General features: G+C 62.1%; 14 protein-coding genes across 14 annotated transcripts in view; 8 read left to right on the top strand and 6 right to left on the bottom strand.

Annotated features, from left to right (window-relative positions):
- OT_ostta08g03880 (Kelch-type beta propeller) overlaps positions 1–1618 on the bottom strand; it is a gene marked incomplete at both ends in the record, with an annotated part of 3242 nt that extends 1624 nt beyond the window's left edge. The window contains 2 exons of the mRNA XM_022983665.1: positions 1–1259; positions 1393–1618. The exon at positions 1–1259 is cut by the window's left edge and continues 122 nt beyond it. Coding sequence (XP_022841059.1) covers positions 1–1259; positions 1393–1618 — 1485 coding nt within the window. The remainder of the gene's footprint in view (positions 1260–1392) is intronic.
- Positions 1619–1784: 166 nt separating this feature from the next.
- On the top strand, positions 1785–2993 carry OT_ostta08g03870 (Methyltransferase FkbM; the record flags this gene model as incomplete). The annotated part of the gene is made up of 1 exon (XM_022983664.1): positions 1785–2993. The coding sequence occupies one exon, from the start codon at positions 1785–1787 to the stop codon at positions 2991–2993; it is 1209 nt and encodes a 402-aa protein (XP_022841058.1).
- Positions 2994–3078: 85 nt separating this feature from the next.
- Positions 3079–5883, top strand: OT_ostta08g03860 (Glycoside hydrolase, superfamily; the record flags this gene model as incomplete). The annotated part of the gene is made up of 1 exon (XM_003080897.1): positions 3079–5883. One exon carries the CDS (start codon positions 3079–3081, stop codon positions 5881–5883), a length of 2805 nt encoding a protein of 934 aa, XP_003080945.1.
- Positions 5884–5919: 36 nt separating this feature from the next.
- Positions 5920–7944, bottom strand: OT_ostta08g03850 (Tetratricopeptide-like helical; the record flags this gene model as incomplete). The annotated part of the gene is made up of 1 exon (XM_022983663.1): positions 5920–7944. The coding sequence occupies one exon, from the start codon at positions 7942–7944 to the stop codon at positions 5920–5922; it is 2025 nt and encodes a 674-aa protein (XP_022841057.1).
- A 762-nt stretch (positions 7945–8706) lies between these two features.
- OT_ostta08g03840 (Cleavage/polyadenylation specificity factor subunit 5) lies at positions 8707–9687 on the top strand (the record flags this gene model as incomplete). The annotated part of the gene is made up of 1 exon (XM_003080895.2): positions 8707–9687. The coding sequence occupies one exon, from the start codon at positions 8707–8709 to the stop codon at positions 9685–9687; it is 981 nt and encodes a 326-aa protein (XP_003080943.2).
- A 43-nt stretch (positions 9688–9730) lies between these two features.
- Positions 9731–10588, bottom strand: OT_ostta08g03830 (Tim44-like domain; the record flags this gene model as incomplete). The annotated part of the gene is made up of 1 exon (XM_003080894.1): positions 9731–10588. One exon carries the CDS (start codon positions 10586–10588, stop codon positions 9731–9733), a length of 858 nt encoding a protein of 285 aa, XP_003080942.1.
- Positions 10589–10694: 106 nt separating this feature from the next.
- On the top strand, positions 10695–11426 carry OT_ostta08g03820 (unnamed product; the record flags this gene model as incomplete). The annotated part of the gene is made up of 1 exon (XM_022983662.1): positions 10695–11426. The coding sequence occupies one exon, from the start codon at positions 10695–10697 to the stop codon at positions 11424–11426; it is 732 nt and encodes a 243-aa protein (XP_022841056.1).
- A 141-nt stretch (positions 11427–11567) lies between these two features.
- On the top strand, positions 11568–12155 carry OT_ostta08g03810 (unnamed product; the record flags this gene model as incomplete). Its single annotated transcript, XM_003080893.1, has 1 exon — positions 11568–12155. The coding sequence occupies one exon, from the start codon at positions 11568–11570 to the stop codon at positions 12153–12155; it is 588 nt and encodes a 195-aa protein (XP_003080941.1).
- Positions 12156–12202: 47 nt separating this feature from the next.
- Positions 12203–13057, bottom strand: OT_ostta08g03800 (Protein of unknown function DUF1997; the record flags this gene model as incomplete). The annotated part of the gene is made up of 1 exon (XM_003080892.1): positions 12203–13057. The coding sequence occupies one exon, from the start codon at positions 13055–13057 to the stop codon at positions 12203–12205; it is 855 nt and encodes a 284-aa protein (XP_003080940.1).
- Positions 13058–13424: 367 nt separating this feature from the next.
- On the top strand, positions 13425–14901 carry OT_ostta08g03790 (unnamed product; the record flags this gene model as incomplete). The annotated part of the gene is made up of 3 exons (XM_003080891.2): positions 13425–13520; positions 13650–13722; positions 13862–14901. 3 exons carry the CDS (start codon positions 13425–13427, stop codon positions 14899–14901), a joined length of 1209 nt encoding a protein of 402 aa, XP_003080939.2.
- A 370-nt stretch (positions 14902–15271) lies between these two features.
- On the top strand, positions 15272–16195 carry OT_ostta08g03780 (FAS1 domain; the record flags this gene model as incomplete). Its single annotated transcript, XM_003080890.2, has 1 exon — positions 15272–16195. One exon carries the CDS (start codon positions 15272–15274, stop codon positions 16193–16195), a length of 924 nt encoding a protein of 307 aa, XP_003080938.2.
- A 127-nt stretch (positions 16196–16322) lies between these two features.
- OT_ostta08g03770 (Aminoacyl-tRNA synthetase, class Ia) lies at positions 16323–19340 on the top strand (the record flags this gene model as incomplete). The annotated part of the gene is made up of 1 exon (XM_003080889.2): positions 16323–19340. One exon carries the CDS (start codon positions 16323–16325, stop codon positions 19338–19340), a length of 3018 nt encoding a protein of 1005 aa, XP_003080937.2.
- A 247-nt stretch (positions 19341–19587) lies between these two features.
- OT_ostta08g03760 (unnamed product) lies at positions 19588–20232 on the bottom strand (the record flags this gene model as incomplete). Its single annotated transcript, XM_003080888.2, has 1 exon — positions 19588–20232. The coding sequence occupies one exon, from the start codon at positions 20230–20232 to the stop codon at positions 19588–19590; it is 645 nt and encodes a 214-aa protein (XP_003080936.2).
- A 182-nt stretch (positions 20233–20414) lies between these two features.
- OT_ostta08g03750 (Tetratricopeptide-like helical) lies at positions 20415–21673 on the bottom strand (the record flags this gene model as incomplete). The annotated part of the gene is made up of 1 exon (XM_022983660.1): positions 20415–21673. A coding segment is annotated over one exon (1259 nt), but the record flags the coding sequence as incomplete, so codon positions are not given.

The following is a 21673-nucleotide window of genomic DNA, read 5'->3' as shown; positions in this document are numbered from 1 at the left end:
CTCCTTTTGCGATACTTCCTTCTTCGCCGGTTCCTCCTTTTGCGATACTTCCTTCTTCGCCGGTTCCTCCTTTTGCGATACTTCCTTCTTCGCCGGTTCCTCTTTTTGCGATACTTCCTTCTTCGCCGGTTCCTCTTTTTGCGATACTTCCTTCTTCGCCGGTTTCTCCTTTTGCGATACTTCCTTCTTCGCCGGTTTCTCCTTTTGCGATACTTCGATCGCCTGCGCTGCCTTCGGTGTCGGCGTCATCTCCTGGGCAATCTTCGCGGTGAGCTTCTTCTTGGGCGGCACCCTCTCCGGATACGACAACGCAAACTTCTTCCGGCCGTCGGTAACCGTTGAATGCGATTCGTCGCGCACGTTCTCCGCCCTCCACAGCGGATGGGTGAGCAACTGCATCCCCGTCAAGATGTACATGTGGTCGAACACGCGGTACTTCTTGCCGCTCCTCGCCGCTCCGTCCATGTTGAGAGTCATGCCGCCGAGGATCACCAAGCCGTCGTCGACGAGCGTCGACGTGTGCAAAAATCGCTCGTCCGGTGTCTGCGACGGCGGCTCCACCGGTGTCCAGCACAACTCGGACGCAGAGAACGCCCACATGTCTCCCAAGGAGACGCTATTTTTGCCCAAGCCTCCGAATACGATCAACGTGTCTCCATCTCGCAAAGCCGTGGCGGTGTGACACGCCCGTTCACACGGCCAGCACACGGCATCGTCACCGCCTCGATACCCCGCCGTCTCTGGTTCGCACCAAACCTCGTCCTCGTATCGCATGTAGTGCGTCTCGCGCTTAAACTCCGTCCCGTCGTCGCCGCCGAAGCACACCATCATCTTGTTCAACGCGTTTAGGGTGTGAAACGCCCTCGGCGACGGCGCATTCCCACGCATTTTCACTTCCCGCCACGTCATCGTGCTCAAGTTCAACTCGTGCGCGTCCGCGAGGTAGACGCTCGATCTATCAGCTTTTTCGCTCACGCCGCCGTGCACGAACAGGTGACCCTCCCTCGAGATCGTCATCGCCGATCCCGCGCGCGGCTTCGGCGCCGTGCCCTTGGTCACCAATCGCGTCCACACCCGCGTCTCGCAGTCCATCGCGTGCACGTCGCTCGTGAGCTCGCCGCCCTTTCCCTGCCCGCCGAACGCGTACAACGTCGCCGCCGCGCTCCCGTTCACCCCCTTCCGTCGCCACGCGTACGTCGTTCCCTCCCCCGCGAACGGCACGTCACCCTGACACGCCTCTTCACGCACGCACCACGTCCCTGGAGCATCGATCGCGCGCTATCCGTCAGTCTTCGCCCCGCGCGCCGTTCGCGCGCCGTTCAAAATTAAAAATGTCTCACACGAATTCCCATCCTCCCCCCCCGCCGCCGTCGCGCGCTTCCGCGCACGCACCGATATCGATCTCGCACACCACCCCTCGGCGTTCCGTCGCGTCTCGCGCCCGTCGTCGTCCCCCGAACGCGCACACCCGGCCCTCGGTCAAGTCGAACCAACTCGCGTGTCCGAATCGTTCGAGCGCGCCGTGCGCGCTCTTCCGCGCCGCCGCGTCGCCCGCGCGATCGAGCGCGATCTTCGCCCATCCCACGACGTCGCGCTCGCGCGCGCGCGCGTCCGCCATCGACGCCGTCGCGCGCGATGTGTCGTCGCGCGGCGTCGCCCGGAGGCGAGGGGTCGCGTGCGTATTCGAGCCCGTATACGCCCATGTGTCTTCGCACAGGGCAGCGCGTGGGTTAAACCCTACACACCCGACTCGCTGAACCCTAGATGTCCATCGCGCCCCACCCATGGGCGCGCTCGAGGGCGTTCCCGCGCCCGCGACGTGGCGCTTCGACCGCGCGCGACGCACGGCGACGCCGCCGCTCGAACGCGCGCGCGTGAAGTACGTCTCCCGGGCGGACGTGACGTTTGAGTGGGATGAGATTTTTGGGCGCGCGTGCTACGCGGACCCCGCGCGGACGCGCGCGGATGACCGCGGGCGCCCGCGGGCGGTGATCGACGTGGGCGCAAACGTTGGATTCGCGAGCGCGTACTTCGCGCGCGAGGTCACGGGCGAGCGCGGGCGCGTGATCGCGCTGGAGCCGATACCGGAGACGTTTGAGGCGTTGCGATGCAACGCGGCGGCGCTGTGCGGAGCGCCTGGGTCGGACGACGCGGTGTGGGCGGCGCCTGGGACGTCGGAGGATGACGATGGAGGTTGGACGCGCGGTGGGGTGCTCGGAGACGTGCGCGCGGCGCACGTGGGCGGGGGGGGGGTCGGGAGCGGGTGCGGCGCGATTTACGCCCACGACGTGGGCGCGGGATCGACGGGCGGCGGAACGCTCGAGTTCACGTCGTTCCCGCGCGCGGCGGGGTGGTCGACGCTCACGGAACATAGAAATGACGCGGAGACGGTGCGAAATTTGATCGAGTACGTGTTCGACGCGCTCAAACCGTCGACGTCGTCGTCGTCGTCCGAGCGGTTCGACGGCTTGGAGCCAAACGTCGTCACGAGCTTCGGACGCGCGGTTCGCGCGTTGGTGTTGGACGACGACGACGACGACACGAAAGACGTCAATCCGTTACGGAAACTCGTCTCACACGTCGCCGCGTTCGCGCTCACCGTGGCGGTGCGTTGCGTCGCCGCGTACATGCTCTCTGGCGCGCGTCGAGTCTCGCGTCCGGTCGTTTCCGTCAGCGACGTCATCGACGCCCACGGACTCGACGTCGTCGACGTGTTAAAAATAGACGTCGAGCGGGCCGAGCTCGACGTTCTCCGAGGCGTCTCCGACGCGCATTGGCCGCGTTTCCGTTCCGTCGTCTGCGAGTGTCACGACGTCGACGGTTCGCTCGACGCCGTCCTCCGCCTCCTTCGCGCCCACTTCGCCGACGTCACCGTCACCCCTCTCTTCGGTCGCGCCGCCCTTTTCATCGTGCGCGCGTCGAACGCGATCGCCATCGCCCGAGCGCGTCCGCCGTCGTCGCCGTCGCCGCCGCGCGAGACGCCGCGTGCATAAGGTCCGCGTCGTACACGTCAGTCTCACATCCCCGCCGCCCACCCATCGCGCCATCGTTCGCCCGCTCGCCTCGCGCGCGCGCGCGATGGCCCGATCGACGCGCGCGCGCGCCGCGTCGACGCCCGCGTCGACGTCGTCCGCGAGCGCGTCGAACGCGAGCGCGACGGCGACGGGCGAGAGACGAACGCGAGCGCCGGAGACGAATGCGCGACGCATCGACGGAAAACGTCCCACGCGCGCGACGTCGCGCGCGCGGCGCGAAGGGCGCGCGGTGAAGGACGCGCCCTCGAGCCCGCTGCGATCGGTGGCGACGCGCGTGGGAACGGTGGTGCGCACGCGGGCGGAGTACGTCGCGGTGTACGCGCCGAGAGTGCCGCTGGCGAGCAGCGCGTTCGTGTTGTTCGCGTACGCGATGCTCGTGCCGATGCTCGGACGGGTGTATCACGCGGTGACGACGGAGGGACGAATCGTGAGCGACGTCGCGAGTGGGTCGTGGGATCTGGGGGGGAGGTTTAAGGTTGGATGGGATCGAGACGCGGTGGCGTTGCGGGCGACGTACGCGAGCGGAGAGGGAGGGGTGCGATGTGCGCTCGGGTTACGGTGCGATGAGAGCTCGCAGATCGCTTGGGAGACGGTTCCGGGACGGCCGTTCGTGCGAGTGGGGAGCGGGGAGATTAAAGTCGCGCAGTTGATTGCGGGACATTTTAAGATTTCAATGAAGTCCGTTCTGCGGACGAGCATTCAGACGGTGGATGAGATCGTACACGACGCGCACGGGCAGAAGTTAGTCGTGAGAGGGAAATTGGTGAAAGAGGACGCTTTGCTCGACCGAGTGATGATGAAGCTCGGGGACGTTGGTGCGCGACTTCGAGACAGGATGGTTAGGCGTCGCGAGTACTTGGCGCGCTCAAAACTCGTGGCGTCGTATGAGTTCACGCTCGAGAGCGATGGAGACGACAGGCTCGCTTTCGCGATCAGTTGGGACGACACCGTTCCAGGGGTCAGCCGCGCGGGACGAAGGCGAAGGATCGTTGAACTCAATCAGCTCGACTTTGAGTATGCGATGGACCAGGATGAAAGCGTGTACGGGTTGGGCGAACAGTTTTCCTCGCATAATCACAGAGGACGAAAGGTACCGGTGATCACCGGGGAGCAAGGGATGGGACGTGGGATGCAGCCGCTTTCATTCATGTTCAATGGTTTGTTTCCCGGTTCGGCGGGTTCTTGGCACACGACGTACACGGCTATCCCGCATTACGTCACGCACAAGGCGCGCTCTGTGTTTCTCACCAATTACACGTACAGTGAATTTGATTTCACTGAGGAGGACTCCGTGATCATTCGCGCCGCGGCGCCGACAGGGTTGCTTATGGGTCAAATAATCGGTGCAAAGACCATTCCGGATGTTTTACGAACGTATACGGATTACGCAGGACGAATGTTGCCGCTACCGGATTGGCCGATGGACGGTGTCATTCTCGGTCTCACTGGAGGGACGAGTAAAGCGCGCGAGGTGCATAACACCCTGACGAACGGTGGTGTCAAGGTGAGTGGACTGTGGCTGCAAGACTGGGGCGGCGCTCGCAACACATCGATCGGTATCGAACGAGTTTGGTGGAATTGGAGACTCGACCCAGCGCAGTATCCCGGATGGAACGAACTGCGAGAGGAGATGAAAGCAAAGGGGACGCATCTATTGACGTACGTCAACACGTTCTTGATGGACTCGAATTCTGATAAGGGTGCGTTTTATCGTCACGCGAAGGAGAATAATTACATGGTGCGAGACATCAAGGGGGAAGTTTATAGACTCGGTTCTGAGCCCGGCGTCACGTTCGGCTTGCTCGACCTGTCCAATCCCGCTTGTGTGCGGTGGATCGAAGACATCATCGTAGACATGATTAAGAAGACGGGTGCGATGGGCTGGATGGCGGACTTTGGAGAGTACCTTCCGTTCGATGCCATGTTACACTCCGGCGAACTTCCGATCGAGGTGCACAACCGATATCCGGAGGAGTGGGCTGAGATCAATCGACGCGCGATGAAACGAGCCGGTCTCGAGGGATCGGGTTTGTTTTGGAGCCGTAGCGCGAGCACGAAATCGCCGAAACACTCGGCCCTTTTCTGGCTCGGCGATCAAATGGTTTCCTGGGACGCGCACGATGGCATCAAAACGGCCGTTCTCGGCGCTCTTTCCGGCGGCTTGTCCGGCCTCACCATGACGCACAGCGACGTCGGCGGGTATACTGCGCATCCTCTGAAGCACCGATCGGTCGAGCTCCTGATGCGATGGATGGAGTTGAGCGCGTTCGCGGACAGCATCTATCGTACGCATCAAGGGAATCGTCCTTTGCACAACGCTCAGCCGTGGTGGTCCCCGGAGCTGGTCGAACAGCTGAGAGTTTGCGTGGACATGCACGTCGCTCTGAAGGAGTACAAAAAGGAGCTCATGCGAGAGGCTCATGAAGTGGGTCTCCCTTTGATGCGTTCGATGGTCATTCACTACCCCAATGATCCCGTCGCCACGACGCTCACGCAACAGTTTCTCCTCGGACCAGATATTCTCGTCGCACCGGTGCTGGACAAAGGAGCGACGCACGTGCATCTGTATCTCCCGCCTGGCGACGTATGGGTCGATGTTTGGACGACGCAACGCGCGCCCGCGCAACCGGATGCGAAATCGTCCGAAGACGGAGGACGCGGAGCGTGGATAACGGTAGACACCCCGATGGGGTGGCCTGCCGCGTTTGTGCGAAAGGCCGCCGGAAAGGCGGCTCGACAGGCGTCCGCGCTCCTTCGCGAAGGAGCCATGGAGCGCGGTGGAGTGCCGGCAAATCGCCGCGTTCGGCCGATGGACTCTCTCGATAAAATCGTTTTGGGATTCCTCTAGATTTACATTATGAAATTAAACGGTAGCCACACACACTTATGTCATTGCGTCCAGAGCGGCGATCGCCGGTGCGTACTCGGGAGCCAACCGCAAAGCTTCGGCGTAACAGCCTCGCGCTTGTTGTAAACGCTCATCCTCATCACGCGCAGGTCCGAGAGAAGCACCTAAACGCAGGGCATCGCCCCAAGACGTGTAAATCTTCGGCGATTCCGGTTCAATATCAGCCGCGGCTCTGAACTTCTCAGCTGCTGCCATCGCGAGAGACTCCGCGTCCGCCGTCGCGCCCTGCGTGCTCAGTACCAATTCACTCCGGAGCGACAGAGCTGTTCCCCAACCTGCCAAAGCCTTGGCCTTTGCGGTGATCCCGCTCTTTTTCTCGTCCGAAGATTCACTGGTCGAATCCGACTCCTCGGTCACGACGGCTCGAAACCGGCGTCCGGCTTGAATCAGATTCTCTTCGGCGAGTTCAAAGTACATTTCACCCGTGCCTTCTAAACCAGCGTTCACGCGCCTGTCGCGAGCTAGTTGAGCCTCCTTAAATGCCATGTCCGCCAGAACCGCCTGAACGCGACCGCGCGCGAGATATGCGTTTCCCAAGTTTCCAGCGGCGCGCGACGCCGCGGCTGGCTCCGCTGCGCTCGCCGCGCGTTCGAAATCTTTGATTGCTTCCGCGAACCTCTCATCTGCGTCCTCGAGCATATCAACGTCCTTGCCGCCACGGCGTGCTAAATCTCTTCCCGCGCGAAGAGATTCCAAGCCTCGCTCAGAGTACGTATCAAACTCATCTTTGGGCTCATCTCTCGTTGCTGCGACATCGTTCGCGGCTTCGGCGGCGCGCATTTCGGCTTCGTACTTCGCAACGTTTTCTGGATCAGCCGCGCGAAGAAACGGATCCCAGACCTCTTCCTCTTCGCCCGTTTGTCTCTCTGCGGTTTCTCCGGACAAACCAGCGGAGACGCTGGGCGTCTTCGGCTCCTCCGTGCCTGAGCCTGTGGGGGCCTTAGAGTTCAGCAGTGCCTGCATGTTGGCGAAAGCCTCTTCTCGCGTCGCGTCGGCGTTCATTGTCTTCGCCGTCGGCTCGCTTCGCGAAGGTTCTCCGACCCACACTAGCTCGTCTGTGGACGAATTTTCTTCCTGTACGATGGCCGCTTGCCATCTCATCTGATCTTCCACTTTGTTCGACGGCATTTCGGCTTTCACCTTGCTCTCCGCCCACTGCTTCACCGCGGCTGCGGCTTCGGCAGAACCGGAGCCAGAGACGTCCCAATTCTCTTTAGATGACGTGAACGCGCTCTTCAAATCGGCCACACTATCGACTATCCCGCGAATATCCGCCGAAATCTCCCTCGTGATCTCCACGCGCAGGTCCTCCAAGTCTTCCTCCACGATGACGCCGTCGTTCACGCCAGTGCGAATGATGGCTTGGTTAACACCGGCTTCGATGGCGCTCAGACGTCCAATCATGGCGTTCCACTGACTATCATCCAGCGTCGACGCGAGTTGCACCGCGGCCGCGCTGTCCGAGACCGCGATCGGAGTGGACTGGAGCGCTCGCTCGACCGCCTCGCGAACCTTGGCGCTCGCCGCCTCGGCGACGTCGGCGCGCAGCGCCGCCATTTCGTCCTCCGTGAGTCTTCCTCCCGCGGCGGACCCGTCCGCGACGCTCGCGCTCGCGACTATCTCTCGAACCGCACCGTCGACGACACCACGAATTTCCTCCGCGAGCGCCTCCATGGGTTCTCGCAACGCCGCCGCGTCTTTCTCCACCGTCTCGACGAGTTCCCACAGCATGGTCAACTCTCGCTTGAGCTCGCTCGTCGCCGCCGACGCCGTGGATCGAAACTCCTCGCGAACGCTCGCGATGCCCTCCCGCGCGTCCACGCGCGCGGCGGCTACATCCCTGGCGAGCATACCCGCCACCGCGCCGCTATCTCGCGCCGTCTTCGCCGCCGTCTTCGCCGCTTCGACTTGCGCGCGTTCGACTTGCGCCAATCGCTCCGCGAGTTCCATCAACACCGGCGCGACGTCTTGTCGCACCGCGCGCGCCGCCGCTGGCGCCATCCTCTTCGCGCTCTCCTCGATCGTCACCGACCTCGCCGCCTTCGCGCGAAGCGCCAGCGTCTCCTCTCGTCTCCGTTCGCGCACCGTCTCTCTCGCTCGCTCCGCGCACCGTCTCCGCGCGCGCCGCGCGATCGCCCCCGCGATCGGCAGCGCCCCAGCCACCCCTCCCAGGGCCACTTCCGAGGTCACCACGCTCGCCACGCCCGCGACGACCGCCCCGATCGTCGACGCGCGCTCCGCGACGCGCAACCACGCCGCGCGCGCGCCGCGTCCCGCTCCAGCGCCTCCTCCAACGAATCGCAATCGTCATCGAACATCGCCGTCACCGCGTCGTCATCCGGCGTCGCGTCCACGTCGGGGTCCCACGCGTCGAGGCGCGCGGACGCGCGCGCGCGGACGTCCCGCGTCGTCGCGCGTCCACGCGCCGCCGTCGTCGTCGCCGCGTCGTCGCGCGTCGACGCATTCGTGCGCACATTCGCCCGCGCGAGAGCGCGGCAGACGCCCCGCGCGCGCGCGCGGGGTCTCGCGTGCCGTCGCGCGCGTCGCGGCGCGTCGAACGCGCGTTCGAGCGCGGGCATCGCCCGTCGCGCGGTGCCGAGACGTCGCGGCGCGCGGTCGTTTGAATGGCGTCTCTGGGGGCGTCGTCGTCTGAGTCATGACCCATGAACGTGTCCCGTCAGAGGTGCACGAGTCATGACTCGTGAAGACGCCCCATCGAGACCTCGGCCGACGCCGGACGCACGTCACCGCGCGACGGCCGCGATGTCGGGCGAGGACGCGCTCGAGCGCGATCTGTACGGCGACGACGACGACGACGGCGCCGCGCGCGCGATGGACGCCGCGACGGGGGCGGCGACGCGAACGCTCGGACGCGATGACGCGGACGATCGCGCGAACGTCGCGATGGTGGACGACGACGACGACGACGACGGCGACGAGAGCGAGAGCGATTCGTTGGAGATCGAACTGCGACCGGACATCGATGTCGTGGCGGAACACGAGCGGGCGGAGGCGGAGGCGGCGGCGGAGGCGGAGGCGAAGGAGACGGAGCGGGCGGCGGCGGAGGCGGCGGCGAAGGCGGCGGACGAAGAGGAGGGAGACGCGATGGAGGCGGACGATGGGGTCGTCGTGGGCGACGCGTCGAATTTCAGGCGAGTGGTTGACGTGCACGCGCTCGGGAATTATACGTTCGGGACGAAGCGAGCGAGGGGGGAGAAGGACTCGAGCGCGGCGGCGCGTTTGCTTCGCATGAAGACGCAGTACGAGCGAGAGGGGAAACGGCGATCGGTGGGGGCGATTTGTATGGTGAGTCAACACCGAACGCCGCACATTTTGTTGTTACAAATCACGCCGACAACTTTTAAGCTTCCGGGGGGGAGGCTTCGAGCGGGCGAGGGCGAGCGCGAGGGGTTGGCGAGAAAAATGCAAAACAAGTTGCAACCAGAGCGCGAAGACGGGTTGGGGGCGTACGAGTTCGACGTCGGTGATCAAGTCGCGACGTGGTATCGAACATCGTTCGAACCGCAGATGTACCCGTACCTCCCGGCGCACATCACAAAACCGAAGGAGGAGCACAAAATTTTCATCGTGCACCTTCCGGAGAAGGCGGCTTTCGCCGTGCCGAAAAACTTAAAGCTCCTCGCGGTGCCGCTCTTCGAGCTGTACGGTAATCCCGAGAAGTACGGGTCAGAAATTGCGAGCATCCCACACTTGTTGTCGCGTTACAGGCTCAACCTAGACTAGATTAATACAATTCGAGATTAATAATCGATTGACGAACGCCGCGTCACTTTTCACTCTGCGTCGCCTGCGCCGCGGACCCCGAAGACGAGTTTGGGACGTGGAGCCGGCCAGCCAGCCTCCAGCGCGAGTTTGGAATCTTCAACCCGTGCTCGAACACCCAAAAATCCTCCACGTCCAACACCTCGTCGGGATCGCCTGAGACGAGCCTGCCTTTCCCGTCGTACGCCGCGAACCGCTGCCTCGACCGAAACCGCGTCGTGAGCTGCACGAACCCAGCCCCGCTGGTGTCGTTTGGATTCGCCATGATTAAACGCCCTCGAACCACCTGACACTCCTCGATGTCCTCCAACGACCAATCGATCGCCCCCCACCCCCCGAGCTCTCTCGCCTTGCGCTCCCGCTTCAGGTCGCTCTGCATCTTATCCGTCGTCGCGTGTCGCGTCTCGTGACTCAGCGCCCGCGTCCCGCTCGTCGACGCGCTCGTGGCGTTGATCATCCTGTACAATTGCTTCGCCTCGGCTTTGAACCCGTCGAGCGTGAATCCTTTTATCTCCTTCGTGCACTTGCTCAGCGCGTACGCGTCCTTCGCCTTTCCCAACGCGCTGTCGACGACGTACCGCCATCCCAAGCTCGTGGTCAGCGCCTGGACGATCGTCGGACGTCTCAAAGGTCCGGCGTACGGCTCGGCGATGACGTTGCTCGACGTGCGGTTCAAGCGAATGCCCGATCGCGCGCCCGAGGCGGCGCTGGGCGTCGGGTTCACACCCTTCAACGTCGGTCTCGCGTACGCGCGAGTGGGTATCACGTGGATGACGTCGCGCGTGACATTTACGTGCGTCGATCTGCGCGTGGAGAGGGCGGATGCGGCGCGCTCGAAGAGACGCGCGCGCGTGGTTGACATGGAGCGCCGTTTTGTGTCGCGTGGGATTAATCTTCGTGAGTTGTCGACGCGCGCGAAGTCACTAAGACGGTTGCGAGCGAAGAAAAAGTCTTGACGAAATATATCGATGGTTTCCGTTGGGCACGATGACGCGGACGCGGACGCGGAGTGGGAGATACTCGACGATTTCGAGTGCAGTTTGGCTCGAGAAAACATCGTCGCTTCTTCAAGCGATGTCGACGATCACGCGGATTCAACGCTCGAGACGTCGGTATCGATAGCCTCGGATCGTTTCGATGCCACTGATGGGCGCGCACATGGCGCGCGAGACGAGGGCGACGTCTCGGAAGAGGAAACATTGGACGCGTCGGGCGAAGAGACGCTCGGGACGTCAGCTTTGGACGACGAGACGTCCCGTCCAACGTCCAAAGCTGACGCGTTCGTCGAGCGCGTCGCGGTCGACGAAGACGATGAAACGCTCGACAAGGCGTTGGAGCGGTTCTTGGCGGGCGCAATAGAGTCGGTTCGGGAGTTACGATCGATCATCCAATGTGGAGCCGAGGAGTTTTCCGAAGCCGCGTTGGAGCATTGGAAACGACTGCGTCGATGGATTGCGCGCCTGATCAGACGGAGAAAAGATCTCGCCCGGCGTCCTTACGCGAAAATGGTTTTTGTCGTCACGCTCGGTGGTCTCGTTTTCATCATTCGTCGACGATGGCTCGTGACCGCGCTTCGTGCGGAGTGCGCGCAGCCGGAAATCGGCGTCTCTCGGCAGGGAGCGCGCAGCTTTTTGTACTTTCTTGGGCCTACCGAGCGGCGGAGCTTCTTCGAAACGGACGAAACGCGCTGGCTCATGTAGAGTGCATTTCGAATCACGACGAGCGATGGCCATCAACGCGCGATCGCGCTGTTGATGAAGGCTCTCGTAATTTGACGTTACCGATGCAATGTGATCTGACGCGACTTTGCGAAACTCCCCCACTTGCCGGCGCGCGTCGCGATGGCCAACTTTCTCGAGGCGATAGAAAACTACTTCAGACCAGTAGACGAGAGATTCACGCGATGTTTCGAGGTCGAGGACATTTCAATCGCCAGCATCACCGCTCTGAAGAGACTTTGGTATCTATCGTACGCGCCGCTCCTGTGCAGCGTGTACTTCGTCACGATCATGATCGTCGAAGCGTCGGCTGAATTCGTCGGGTCGGCGGGGCTCTGTTTACTATCAGCGATCATTATGCGTCAGACGTCGGCGCACCCAAAGGGTAGATCTTTCGGCCACGTCGGTCACATGCGGTTGGCGCTTACGTTGTTCCTAGGATTGACCACGGCGAAAGGTTTCGCGATTCTATACAGCACGTACGATACGTGTAAGATGGCCGACGAGGCGCTCGGCGAGCTCGAGTGTAGTGCGCTGAGGTGGTGCACGTCGTGCGTCATCGCGATTTTTGGATACATCTTGTACGTTGGGATGCTGGTGATGTCTCGATTATCCGACGAGTACTTGATCCTGCATTGCCGTTCCTCCGTGTCGAGAAGGACGTCAAAGATCATCTCGAGAACGACTTCCAAGGGCGACGAGTGTGTGTGATCGTATACGTACAAATGCGTGCTGTGATATTTATTACTTCACTCGGATTAAGCGACCTCGCACTCGCCGTCGACTTTGCACTCGAACATGCCGCCGCCCGTCGCCGTTCGCGAATCGTCCCCGCTCGACCACATCCTATAATCCTCAGCGAGCTGATCTAAGAACCGCGGGACGACCTGTCCGACGACCTGACTCACGACGAACCTTCCCGTGCGCTCGGTGGACTTGATCGTGAACGGGAACCATCCCGGAATGATCAAGTACACGCTCACCCTCGTCTCGCTATGAAAATCCTTAAACTCCCCGCCGCTCGCCTCCAGGACCTCGAGCTCCTCCGCGTTGAGCGCCTCTTTCGGCACATCACTCCACGTGACGTTATTCACGCTCACAATCTCAAACGCCTCGCTCGCGCTCTCCACGATTCCACTTCCCGAGAGCTCCATCTCCTCCACGCGCACCTCGCATCCGCTCCCATCCTCTCGCACGCGCACGCGCGCCGTCAACGTCGGCCGCAGCGTAAACCCCAAGAACGACAACTCACTCAGCTCCACCCTGAACGTATCCTCGCTCACGCGTTCCACCGATTCACCGTCCAAGGTGCTGTACTCGGACGCCGGGAGCGCCATGTACTCGCGCACCGCGCGCCCGTCGTCCCGCTCCCGCACCCGCCGCGTCGCCGTCTTCGTCGCCTCGAACGCCGCGTGCCGCCCCGGCTTACACAGAAACGTCTCCAAGCGCCCGCCCGCGGTCGTCTCCACCGCGCCCGCGTCCACGAGCGCGCGCGAGCGACCGACGCGTCGTCCCCACCCATTCGACGCCGTCCGTCCCACGCCACGCGTCCGCGTCGCGCGCCCCCCCCATCTCCCGCCCCACCGCGTCGTCGTCGTCGTCGTCGTCGCCATCCCGTCCGCGCGCTCGCCCGCGCCCGTCGTCGTCGGCGTCGCCCGGCGTCGGCGTCGCCGTCGACGCGATGGGCGTCGAGATATTTCACCCGTGAGATTCGCGAGCGATCGCGTCGTCACCGGTCGATCGCGCGCGCGTCACCGGTCGTCACCGGTCGATCGCGCGCGCGTCACCGGTCACCACCGGTCGATCGCGAATCGCGTCACCGGTCGCGCGCGCGGGGGCGGGCGCATCGACGTGTGTGTCGTACTGTGTGTGTTTTCGGCCTGTGTGCGGTGCATGTCGTATTGTACGTGTTTTAGAGGGATGTATCGATGCGTCGGGCGATGCGCGCGCCGCGGCGACGCGCGACGGAAGATCGCGACGATGCCCTCGAGCGCGGGCCGCGGCTCGGTCCCGGGACCGGCGTCGGCGATGGATTTCTTGCGACGGACCCGACCGGGGTTTCCGTCGGGGTTGGAGGTGCGCGAGGGATCGATCGGGGACGGATGATGGGTTATCCATGAATCACGGCGACGGATTGCGGCGACGAGCGGGGGCGAGGCGACGGCGATGGAGACTGACGATGGGTTCGATGACGCGCGCGCGTAGGTGGTCATCGTGGGCGAACGGTCGAGCGATAGGGAGGGCGCGACGACGCTGTTGGAGAAGGCGTCGTATAGAGGTGCGGGAGGCGACGCGTTCAAAGCGAGACGAGGCGCGACGGGGACGGGGCCGAAGCGCGCGATGGAGGGGGCGACCGGGACGGTGTCGAAGGATTCGATGGTCTCGAGAGACTGACTGATGTATTTTCGAACGCGCAGTGACGGTGTTGGATTCGTTGGACGAATGCGCGCGGTCGCTCACGAGCGAACCGGCGCCGAGGCGAGACGTCGTGTTGGTCGAGGCGAAGATGCTGCGTTCCTGTCTGAGTGATAAAAACAGCGTGTGCGCGTGCAAGTTTCCGAGTATTTCTGAAAAGGCGGCGATCGTCATCTTACAGAGGGATGATAGCGACGCGAAGGAACAGGAATTCATCGCGCACGCGCTTGCGAACGGCGCGGCGGGCATCTTACGTTATCCGCTCATGAAGAAAAACGTGGCCAACCTGTGGCAGCACGCGGTGCGAAAAATGATAACGTCGTCAGGCGATGAGAAGATGCTCGCAGTTTTGAAGCGATCTTCGAGCAGTTCGAACGTGCACAATTTCGAACGGCCGTTCTGCCGAGGGATAAACGTGCTCGACACTCAGGCGTACGGCGAGTCTGTTCTCCGCTCGCCGACGCCACCGATGAGCTTGGAGGCGATGAACGCGAGACAAGCGCAGTTATTAGCGGAGAGTGAACTGCGCAAGGCTAAAGTTGTCGCAGCGGTCGCGGCGAAGCAGCAGAAGGCTAAATCTAAGACGGCGGCAAATGGCAAGAGCGCGCAGGATGGAGTAAAGCGATCCGCGGCGAGGAAGAAGGCACAGGCCCGTGACAATATTTCAGTGCTCTCAGGGAGCTCACCCGACGACTCCGCGTTCATGAACGCCTTCAGCGACCTTCCGAGAAGTCTAGCGACTTCGAATGCGCTCGATGACATGCCCATCGGTTTGCATCTCAACAGCGACAGCTTCAGCCTGAAGCTGCAGAAGTTGAACCCCGAGGTGGATTCAGAGGCGCTTAAGACGGCGATGTACGCTCCGTTCGGTCCGGACGGGTCGTATCCAGGCGTATCCGCCGGTTTCTCCACAACCTTCGGCGGTCCAGAGTCAAGCATGGGAGACGACTACGACGCTCTTGATTACGTGTTGAACTCGGACGATATTTCGCTCACTGAGCCCATTGATGACGAGATGATTTACCAGGCGCTGGCTCAGTAGTTGCCACGCGCACGGCGCGGCGCAGCAAGAGCCGCAGCAGCGAGCTAAATATGAATAACAGCAGATCTTGGTGTCGTGTGAATTCGTCAGCCGGCGCGGCTGGCTCTCATCGTCAACCAGTGTAAATTGTCGCATCGCCAGAGTCGGGAAACGCTCAAGTCTCGTCGCATGAACATGGATTTGTAACGTAATGTTTCGTTCACGTGTAATCACTCGATCTATCTGACTCGATCCACGTCTTCCAAGAAGTTCCTGCGCGCGACGCCGTCTCCGAGCGATACGACATCCGTCACACCTCGACGCGCCGCACGAGACCGTTCGTCCCGTCTCGAACGCGTCCAATTTGATTCATTGTCCCACACTCGCACGCATGCGCTTCGCTCGATCTCCCGGGCGCTCGCGCCTTACTCTCATCGTCTTCCTCGGTTGTCTGTGCTTCCAAATGCAAGGCGTCGCGCACGCCAAGCTACGCGGCCGAGCCATCGGTGGACGCCGCATAGCCGGTCGAGGGATCGGGCCTCGAGCGGCCGATAGAGTCGGCATCGGTCGTCGTTTACTTCGAATCGAACCGCCGGCGTCAGACGAAGCGTGCGTGACGGCGTACGAGAACATCGCGCGACGACCGGAACTCTCGGAACTCAAGTCTGTCGTCGATACGTTGCCGCGCATTAGAGAAAAGCTCGAGGATCCGACGAGAGTGTTCACGCTCTTCGCACCCACGAACGATGCGATTAGACGACTTCGTGAGTGGGAGGATTGGGAGAGCGCGAAGAAAGACTTGGTGGAAGCGTTCGGGTCGACTAGACTGATGCGAGCGTACCTTCTCTCGTATCATGCGATACCGAACGCGACGTACACCGAGGCCGAACTCCGCGCTCTCGAAGGAGACGAACGATACTTGGAAGACTACTTGAACAACGTCATGCCGTTAGAAATCATCGACGACGATGAGGGATCGTTCAAAGTCTCCGGATTGGGTTCGGACGCAAGCGTCATTGAGAGTGACATTCGCTCGTGCGGAGCAATTCTTCACACGGTCGATCACGTCTTGTTGCCGTTCGACGGTGATGACATTCTCGACGAAGAGCAAGTCGAAATGCTACTCTCAGCCACGAATGCGCTTCGAGCGCGCTACGGTCTCGACAAGCTTACTTCGGAGCAGATTGACGAGTTGAGAAAGAGCGATGACCTCATCGGCGCCCTTGGCGTCGCCATCGAGGACGTCCCCACGCAATGGACCGAGGGCGCCTCCGATTACGACGACGACGGTTACGAAGAAAATGACGCCGAGTGATTTTGCGACGAAGATGTTGCTTCAGCCGAAGAATCTGGTCGCATCGAGACGTCTGTTTTTGCATTTTTGTGACGAAACGCCAAACCCTCAAGTCATACTCTTCACAACGCGTCCGTCGTCTCTCACGATGGCGAGTGGTCTTCGCACGCTCGCGCGCGCGACGATCACCACGCGCGCGCGCCCTTCAATGCGCGCGTGCGCGTCGAGCGCAGTCGTCGTTCCGACCGCGTTCCGCGTCCAGCGGCGCTCGCCTTTGCACAGAAGCGACGCCAAACCCACCGCTCGCGTCCTCGTCCGCGCGCGCTCGTCGTCCGCGAGCGCTCAGAGTAAAACCATGCCATCACCGGGGAAGCGTCACGGCGACCTACCGAAGAACTTCGAGCACGAGCAAGTGGAGGAGGGCTTGTACCGCATGTGGGAGGAGCGAGGGTACTTCAAGCCGAGAAGCGACGCGCCGGGACCGCCGTTCGTGATCCCGATGCCTCCACCGAACGTCACGGGGGCGTTACACATGGGCCACGCGATGTTTGTGACGCTGCAGGATGTGATGACGCGAAGTGCACGGATGCGGGGACGTAAGACGCTTTGGTTGCCGGGGACGGACCACGCGGGCATCGCGACGCAGTTGGTGGTGGAGCGGAAATTGGAGAGCGAGGGAAAGAAGCGGACGGACATGACGCGCGAGGAGTTCGTCGAGCGTGTTTGGGAGTGGAAGGCGGAGTACGGTGGACGCATTCAGCAGCAGATAAAGAGATTGGGTGCGTCGTGCGATTGGTCGCGCGAGCGCTTTACGCTGGATGAGGGGTTGTCAGAGAGCGTGATCGAAGCATTCATCTCCCTTCACGAGCGGGGATTGATTTATAAAGGGACGTATATGGTGAACTGGGCGCCGAAGTTGCAGACAGCGGTGAGCGACCTCGAGGTGGAGTACTCCGAGGAGCCAGGGACGCTGTTTTATTTCAAGTATCCATTAGAGGGAGGCGGCCCGGACGATTACTTGCCGGTGGCGACGACTCGTCCGGAGACCATTCTCGGCGATACGGCGGTTGCGGTGAATCCGGACGATGCGCGTTTCAAGAAGTTCATCGGGAGGCGCTGCGTCGTTCCGTTCACCGGCGGGCGCACTGTGCCTATCATCGGCGACTCGTACGTCGACATGGAGTTCGGTACGGGTGCTTTAAAGATCACCCCCGGGCACGATCCGAACGATTACGAGATCGGCAAGCGCGTCGGTTTGGACATGATCAATATTTTGAACAAGGATGGTACGATGAACGCGAACTGCGGCAAGTATACTGGAATCGATCGCGCTGACTGCAGAAAGCAACTGTGGGCCGACATGGAGGCCGAAGGTTTGGCAATCAAGGCGGAGGCGTACACGAACCGCGTCCCGCGATCTCAGAGAGGTGGCGAAGTCATCGAGCCAATCGTCTCTGAGCAGTGGTTTTGCAAGATGGATTCTATGGCTGAGCCCTCGCTCAAGGCTGTGGAGACAGGCGAACTCACGATTGTTCCTCAACGTTTTGAAAAGATTTACAAGTCTTGGCTGACGGACATCCGGGACTGGTGCATCTCTCGACAGCTTTGGTGGGGGCACCAGATTCCCGTGTGGTATGTCCACGACTCCGCGGAGGACCTCGCCCGCGCCCGCGAGGGCGAGGGCAAGGGTACGAACAAGCGTTACGTCGTCGCTCGCGACGACGCCGAGGCTGAGCAAAAGGCCAAGGCACAATACGGTGATCACGTCATCTTGTACCGCGAAGAGGACGTTTTGGACACGTGGTTTTCGTCTGGGTTGTGGCCGTTTAGCACGTGTGGTTGGCCGAACGAAGAAGCGCCGGACATGAAGAATTTTTTCCCCGCGAGCGTGCTTGAGACTGGGCATGACATTTTGTTCTTCTGGGTCGCGCGCATGATCATGATGTCTTACGGCATGACTGGTAAGCTGCCGTTCCACACCGTGTACCTCCACGGTCTCGTTCGCGACGCGCAAGGGCGGAAAATGAGTAAATCCCTCGGAAACGTCGTCGATCCGCTCGGTGTCATCTCCGAGCAAGGTTGCGACGCCTTGCGTTTCACCCTGGCCACTGGCACCGCTCCTGGTCAAGATTTGAATCTCAACCTCGAGCGCTTAGCGTCGAACAGAAACTTCACGAACAAAATATGGAACGCGGGTAAGTTTGTGCTGTACAGTATGGAGGAGATGACGGATGACGAACGAGTGGCCCTCGTCGACGAGGGCGCCGCCCTCTGCGCCGACGCGGCGTCCATCGCCAAGCTCCCGCTCGCCGAGCGTTGGATCGTGAGCAAATTGAACGCCACTGTTGATCACGTTACCGCGTCTCAAGACAGATATGACTTTGGCGAGGCAGGAAGAGCGACTTATTCGTTCTTCTACGATTCTATCGCCGATTGGTTCATCGAGGGTGCAAAGAGCCGTCTGTACGGCGGCGACGCCGACGCGGCGCGCGTCACCAAGGCGGTGACGCTGTACGTCCTCGACAGAACGCTCCGGTTACTTCATCCATTCGTGCCGTACGTGACCGAAGAGGTTTGGCAGGCGCTACCGCACCGAGGCGAGGCGTTGATTGGTCAAGAGTGGCCCGCCGTTCAGGCGCCGGTGGACTCCGCCGCGGTATCCACCTTTGAGAACTTGCAGACCGCGGTGACGCGCATTCGCAACGCGCGCGCCGAGTACTCCGTTGAGCCAGCGAAGCGTATTCCGGCGATCATAGTTGCCTCAGATACCGCGGCAAATGTGGCGTTCGGGTCTGAGTTGAACCTTATCGCCACCCTCGCTCGATTGGACGCCGAACAATCCTCCGTCACGAGCGCTCCGCCGCCCGAGGTCGCGTCGGCACCCGAAAACTACGTGCAAATCATCGTGAACGAAAGTTTGGAGGTGTACTTGCCGCTCGCGGGACTCGCGGATCCGGTCAAGGAGGTTGAGCGTCTCTCAAAGCAAGAGGCCAAGATGCAAAAGAATGTTGAAGGATTGGCCGGTCGCGTGAACTCGCCAAACTTCGCCGACAAGGCTCCTGCGGCTGTCGTGGAGAAGGCGCGCAAAGAGCTAAGCGAGCTGGAAGAGCAGCTGGCCGTCGTCCGCGCGCGTATCGAGCAAATGAAGGCGCTCGTTCCCAAGTGAACGTCGCCGACTTAGAGAAGCGTTTTTAATTCATTCGTTTAGCCCGCACCTCGGTCGCTTTTTCGTAAATCGCTCACTCGGTCGCCGCGAAAAGCTTGATGGAATATTACAACGCATATTCTCGGAGATGAAGATTCAATACATACGGAAGATTGGGTCGGTATTAGTAACCCGGTGCAAAAATAGAAGGTGGGTGCGTACGAGTCGCTGAGCGAGGGTTCGCCACGTATTAGGCGGGCGGCATTGATCACCCGCTCTTCGCTGACGACCCCGAGATAATATGTTGCGCCTCACCCGCGCTCAGAGCCTGCGCCTCGAGCAGCAACAGAGAGTTACAGCTCCCTCGGTTGCGTTGACCCGCGGCGCCCATTTTCCCCGCATCCACGTCTACGTCCTCGCTGTGCACCATCACCACCGCCTTCGGCAGCGACGACGCCCTGGTAAACACGGGCGATCCCGGAACGGACCCCGAGAACGTGTGCGACTCGTCGTAAAACGCCCCGTCCTCCCCCCGGACGTAGCTCTCGCTCCGCTCTCCGACGTGCACCGTCACCTTCCCCGCCGGTATGCTCATCGCCTCGCTCCCCGCCAACACGCACAGCGCTTCTTCGCTCCCGTGCTGTCGTCCAAAAGTCTTCGACGCGTCCGCGTCGTACATCCGCTCTCGTCCGTGTCCACCGTGCGAGGACGACCCGTAGTCGAATCGTCCCCCGCGTCCCGAGACGTCTCGTCCCGACCCGTCGCGCCCGCTCGCGTCTCGCGCGCGCGCGAACGACCCTCGCCGGCTCCCCCGTTGGCTCGACTCCTGTTCCACCGCGCGCTCCACCTCTCGGAGCGTGCGCTCGCGTCGTTTGCGTCCGAACATTTCTCGCAGGGCGTGGGCGAGACCCATGACGGGGGATCCCTCGACCGCGCCTCGATCGCGCGCGCGCGTCGCCGACGCCCGCGCGCGATGCCGCTTTGGTGCCTCGTCCCTCGCGCGCGCTCGATGCGCGCTCGATGCGCGCGCGGGGCGTCGCGCGGTGGGGACGCGTGGGATGGGCGGCTGCGTGCGTATTGTATTGGGTCGCGACTCTACGCGTCCGCGGGCGCGAGGTCGTCGACGCGGCGGACGTCTTCGACGGCGCGCGAGCGACCTCTGCGAGCGAGATCTCGAAGTATGATGATGGCGTCGATCGCTCGGTCGCGAACGCGTGCGTTCGCGTGCGTGAGCACGAGGATGGCGGCGCCGGCGTCGCGGAGGTGGAGCGCCGCGGCGGCGCCGTCGGAGGGTAAAGTGACGTCCTCGAGCGGTTCGATGGCGGCGATGGAACGCACGGGGACGTCCATGACGACGTCACCGTCGACGTCTGGATGCGTCGTGAGCTCGGTGGGGGTGAGAACGAGGCGGACGTTGACGAAATCGAGCGGCGAACCGTCGCCGCGATCCGTCGCCACGGAGAACGTCTCGTCGACGATGTACGGCGCCGGGGCAAAGTTCTTCACGATGCCATAGGACGTCGCGTAGACGTCGTTTTGCGGTTCGCTCGCCAGCGCTAATCCCACGTACGTGGCGGCCGCGACGACGTAATCCCTCGATAACGGCGCCAAAGTTTCATCCTGAGGATACAGTCGAGCCATCGACGCGTACTCCGAGCTCAACGCGTACACGACGGTTCCGAGATTGTACACCGCGCGGTCAAAGCTCGGATCGAGCCTCAACGCCCGTCTAAATTTTCGAACGCTCGCGCGCAAGAACTTCACTCGCTCTTCCCTGGCGCGCTGCGCCGCCTCCGGGCTCGCCGCGGAGGCGCGATCGAGGTCCACGCACGCCGCGCGACTCTGATACGCCAATCCCAAATTATTCAACCCCTGCGTCGCTTGCTGCGTCGTCACCGTCTCCCGGCTCCTCGTCGCTCGTTCGTACTTATCGATCGATTCATCCCACAGCGCCCTGGCCTTGTCGGCATCCCCGCGCGCGCTCGCCCGCTCCGCGCGGTCGCCGAGCGCGATCCCCCAATTATACACAACCCCGTGTCGTCCGGGACGCGTCTCCCACGCCATTCGATACGCATCGCACGCTCGCATGGTCAACTCCTCTCGCAATCCGTCGTCGGCGTTCCCCGCGTGCGCGCCGCAGCGCTCCGCCTGTTCCTGTAACACGCTCGCGTACTCGTACAACTTCGCCTCGCGCGTCTCTCTCGCCCGCGCCTCGTCGTCGTGCGTCGGTTCGTGCCGCAGAGCGCGTCGTAAGGCCTCGGCCCTGGAGTTGAGCGCGCGGTCCCGGGCGTCGGCGGCGGCGCTGCCGACGCGCGTGCGCACGCCGCCCGGGACGACGTCGGCGTACGTCAACT

This window comes from Ostreococcus tauri, assembly GCF_000214015.3.
Source record: "Ostreococcus tauri WGS project CAID00000000 data, contig chromosome 08, whole genome shotgun sequence".
In the NCBI taxonomy this organism is placed as follows: domain Eukaryota; kingdom Viridiplantae; phylum Chlorophyta; class Mamiellophyceae; order Mamiellales; family Bathycoccaceae; genus Ostreococcus; species Ostreococcus tauri.
Note: the sequence above shows the minus strand (reverse complement) of the source record. Positions and strands in the feature narration are given on the sequence as shown.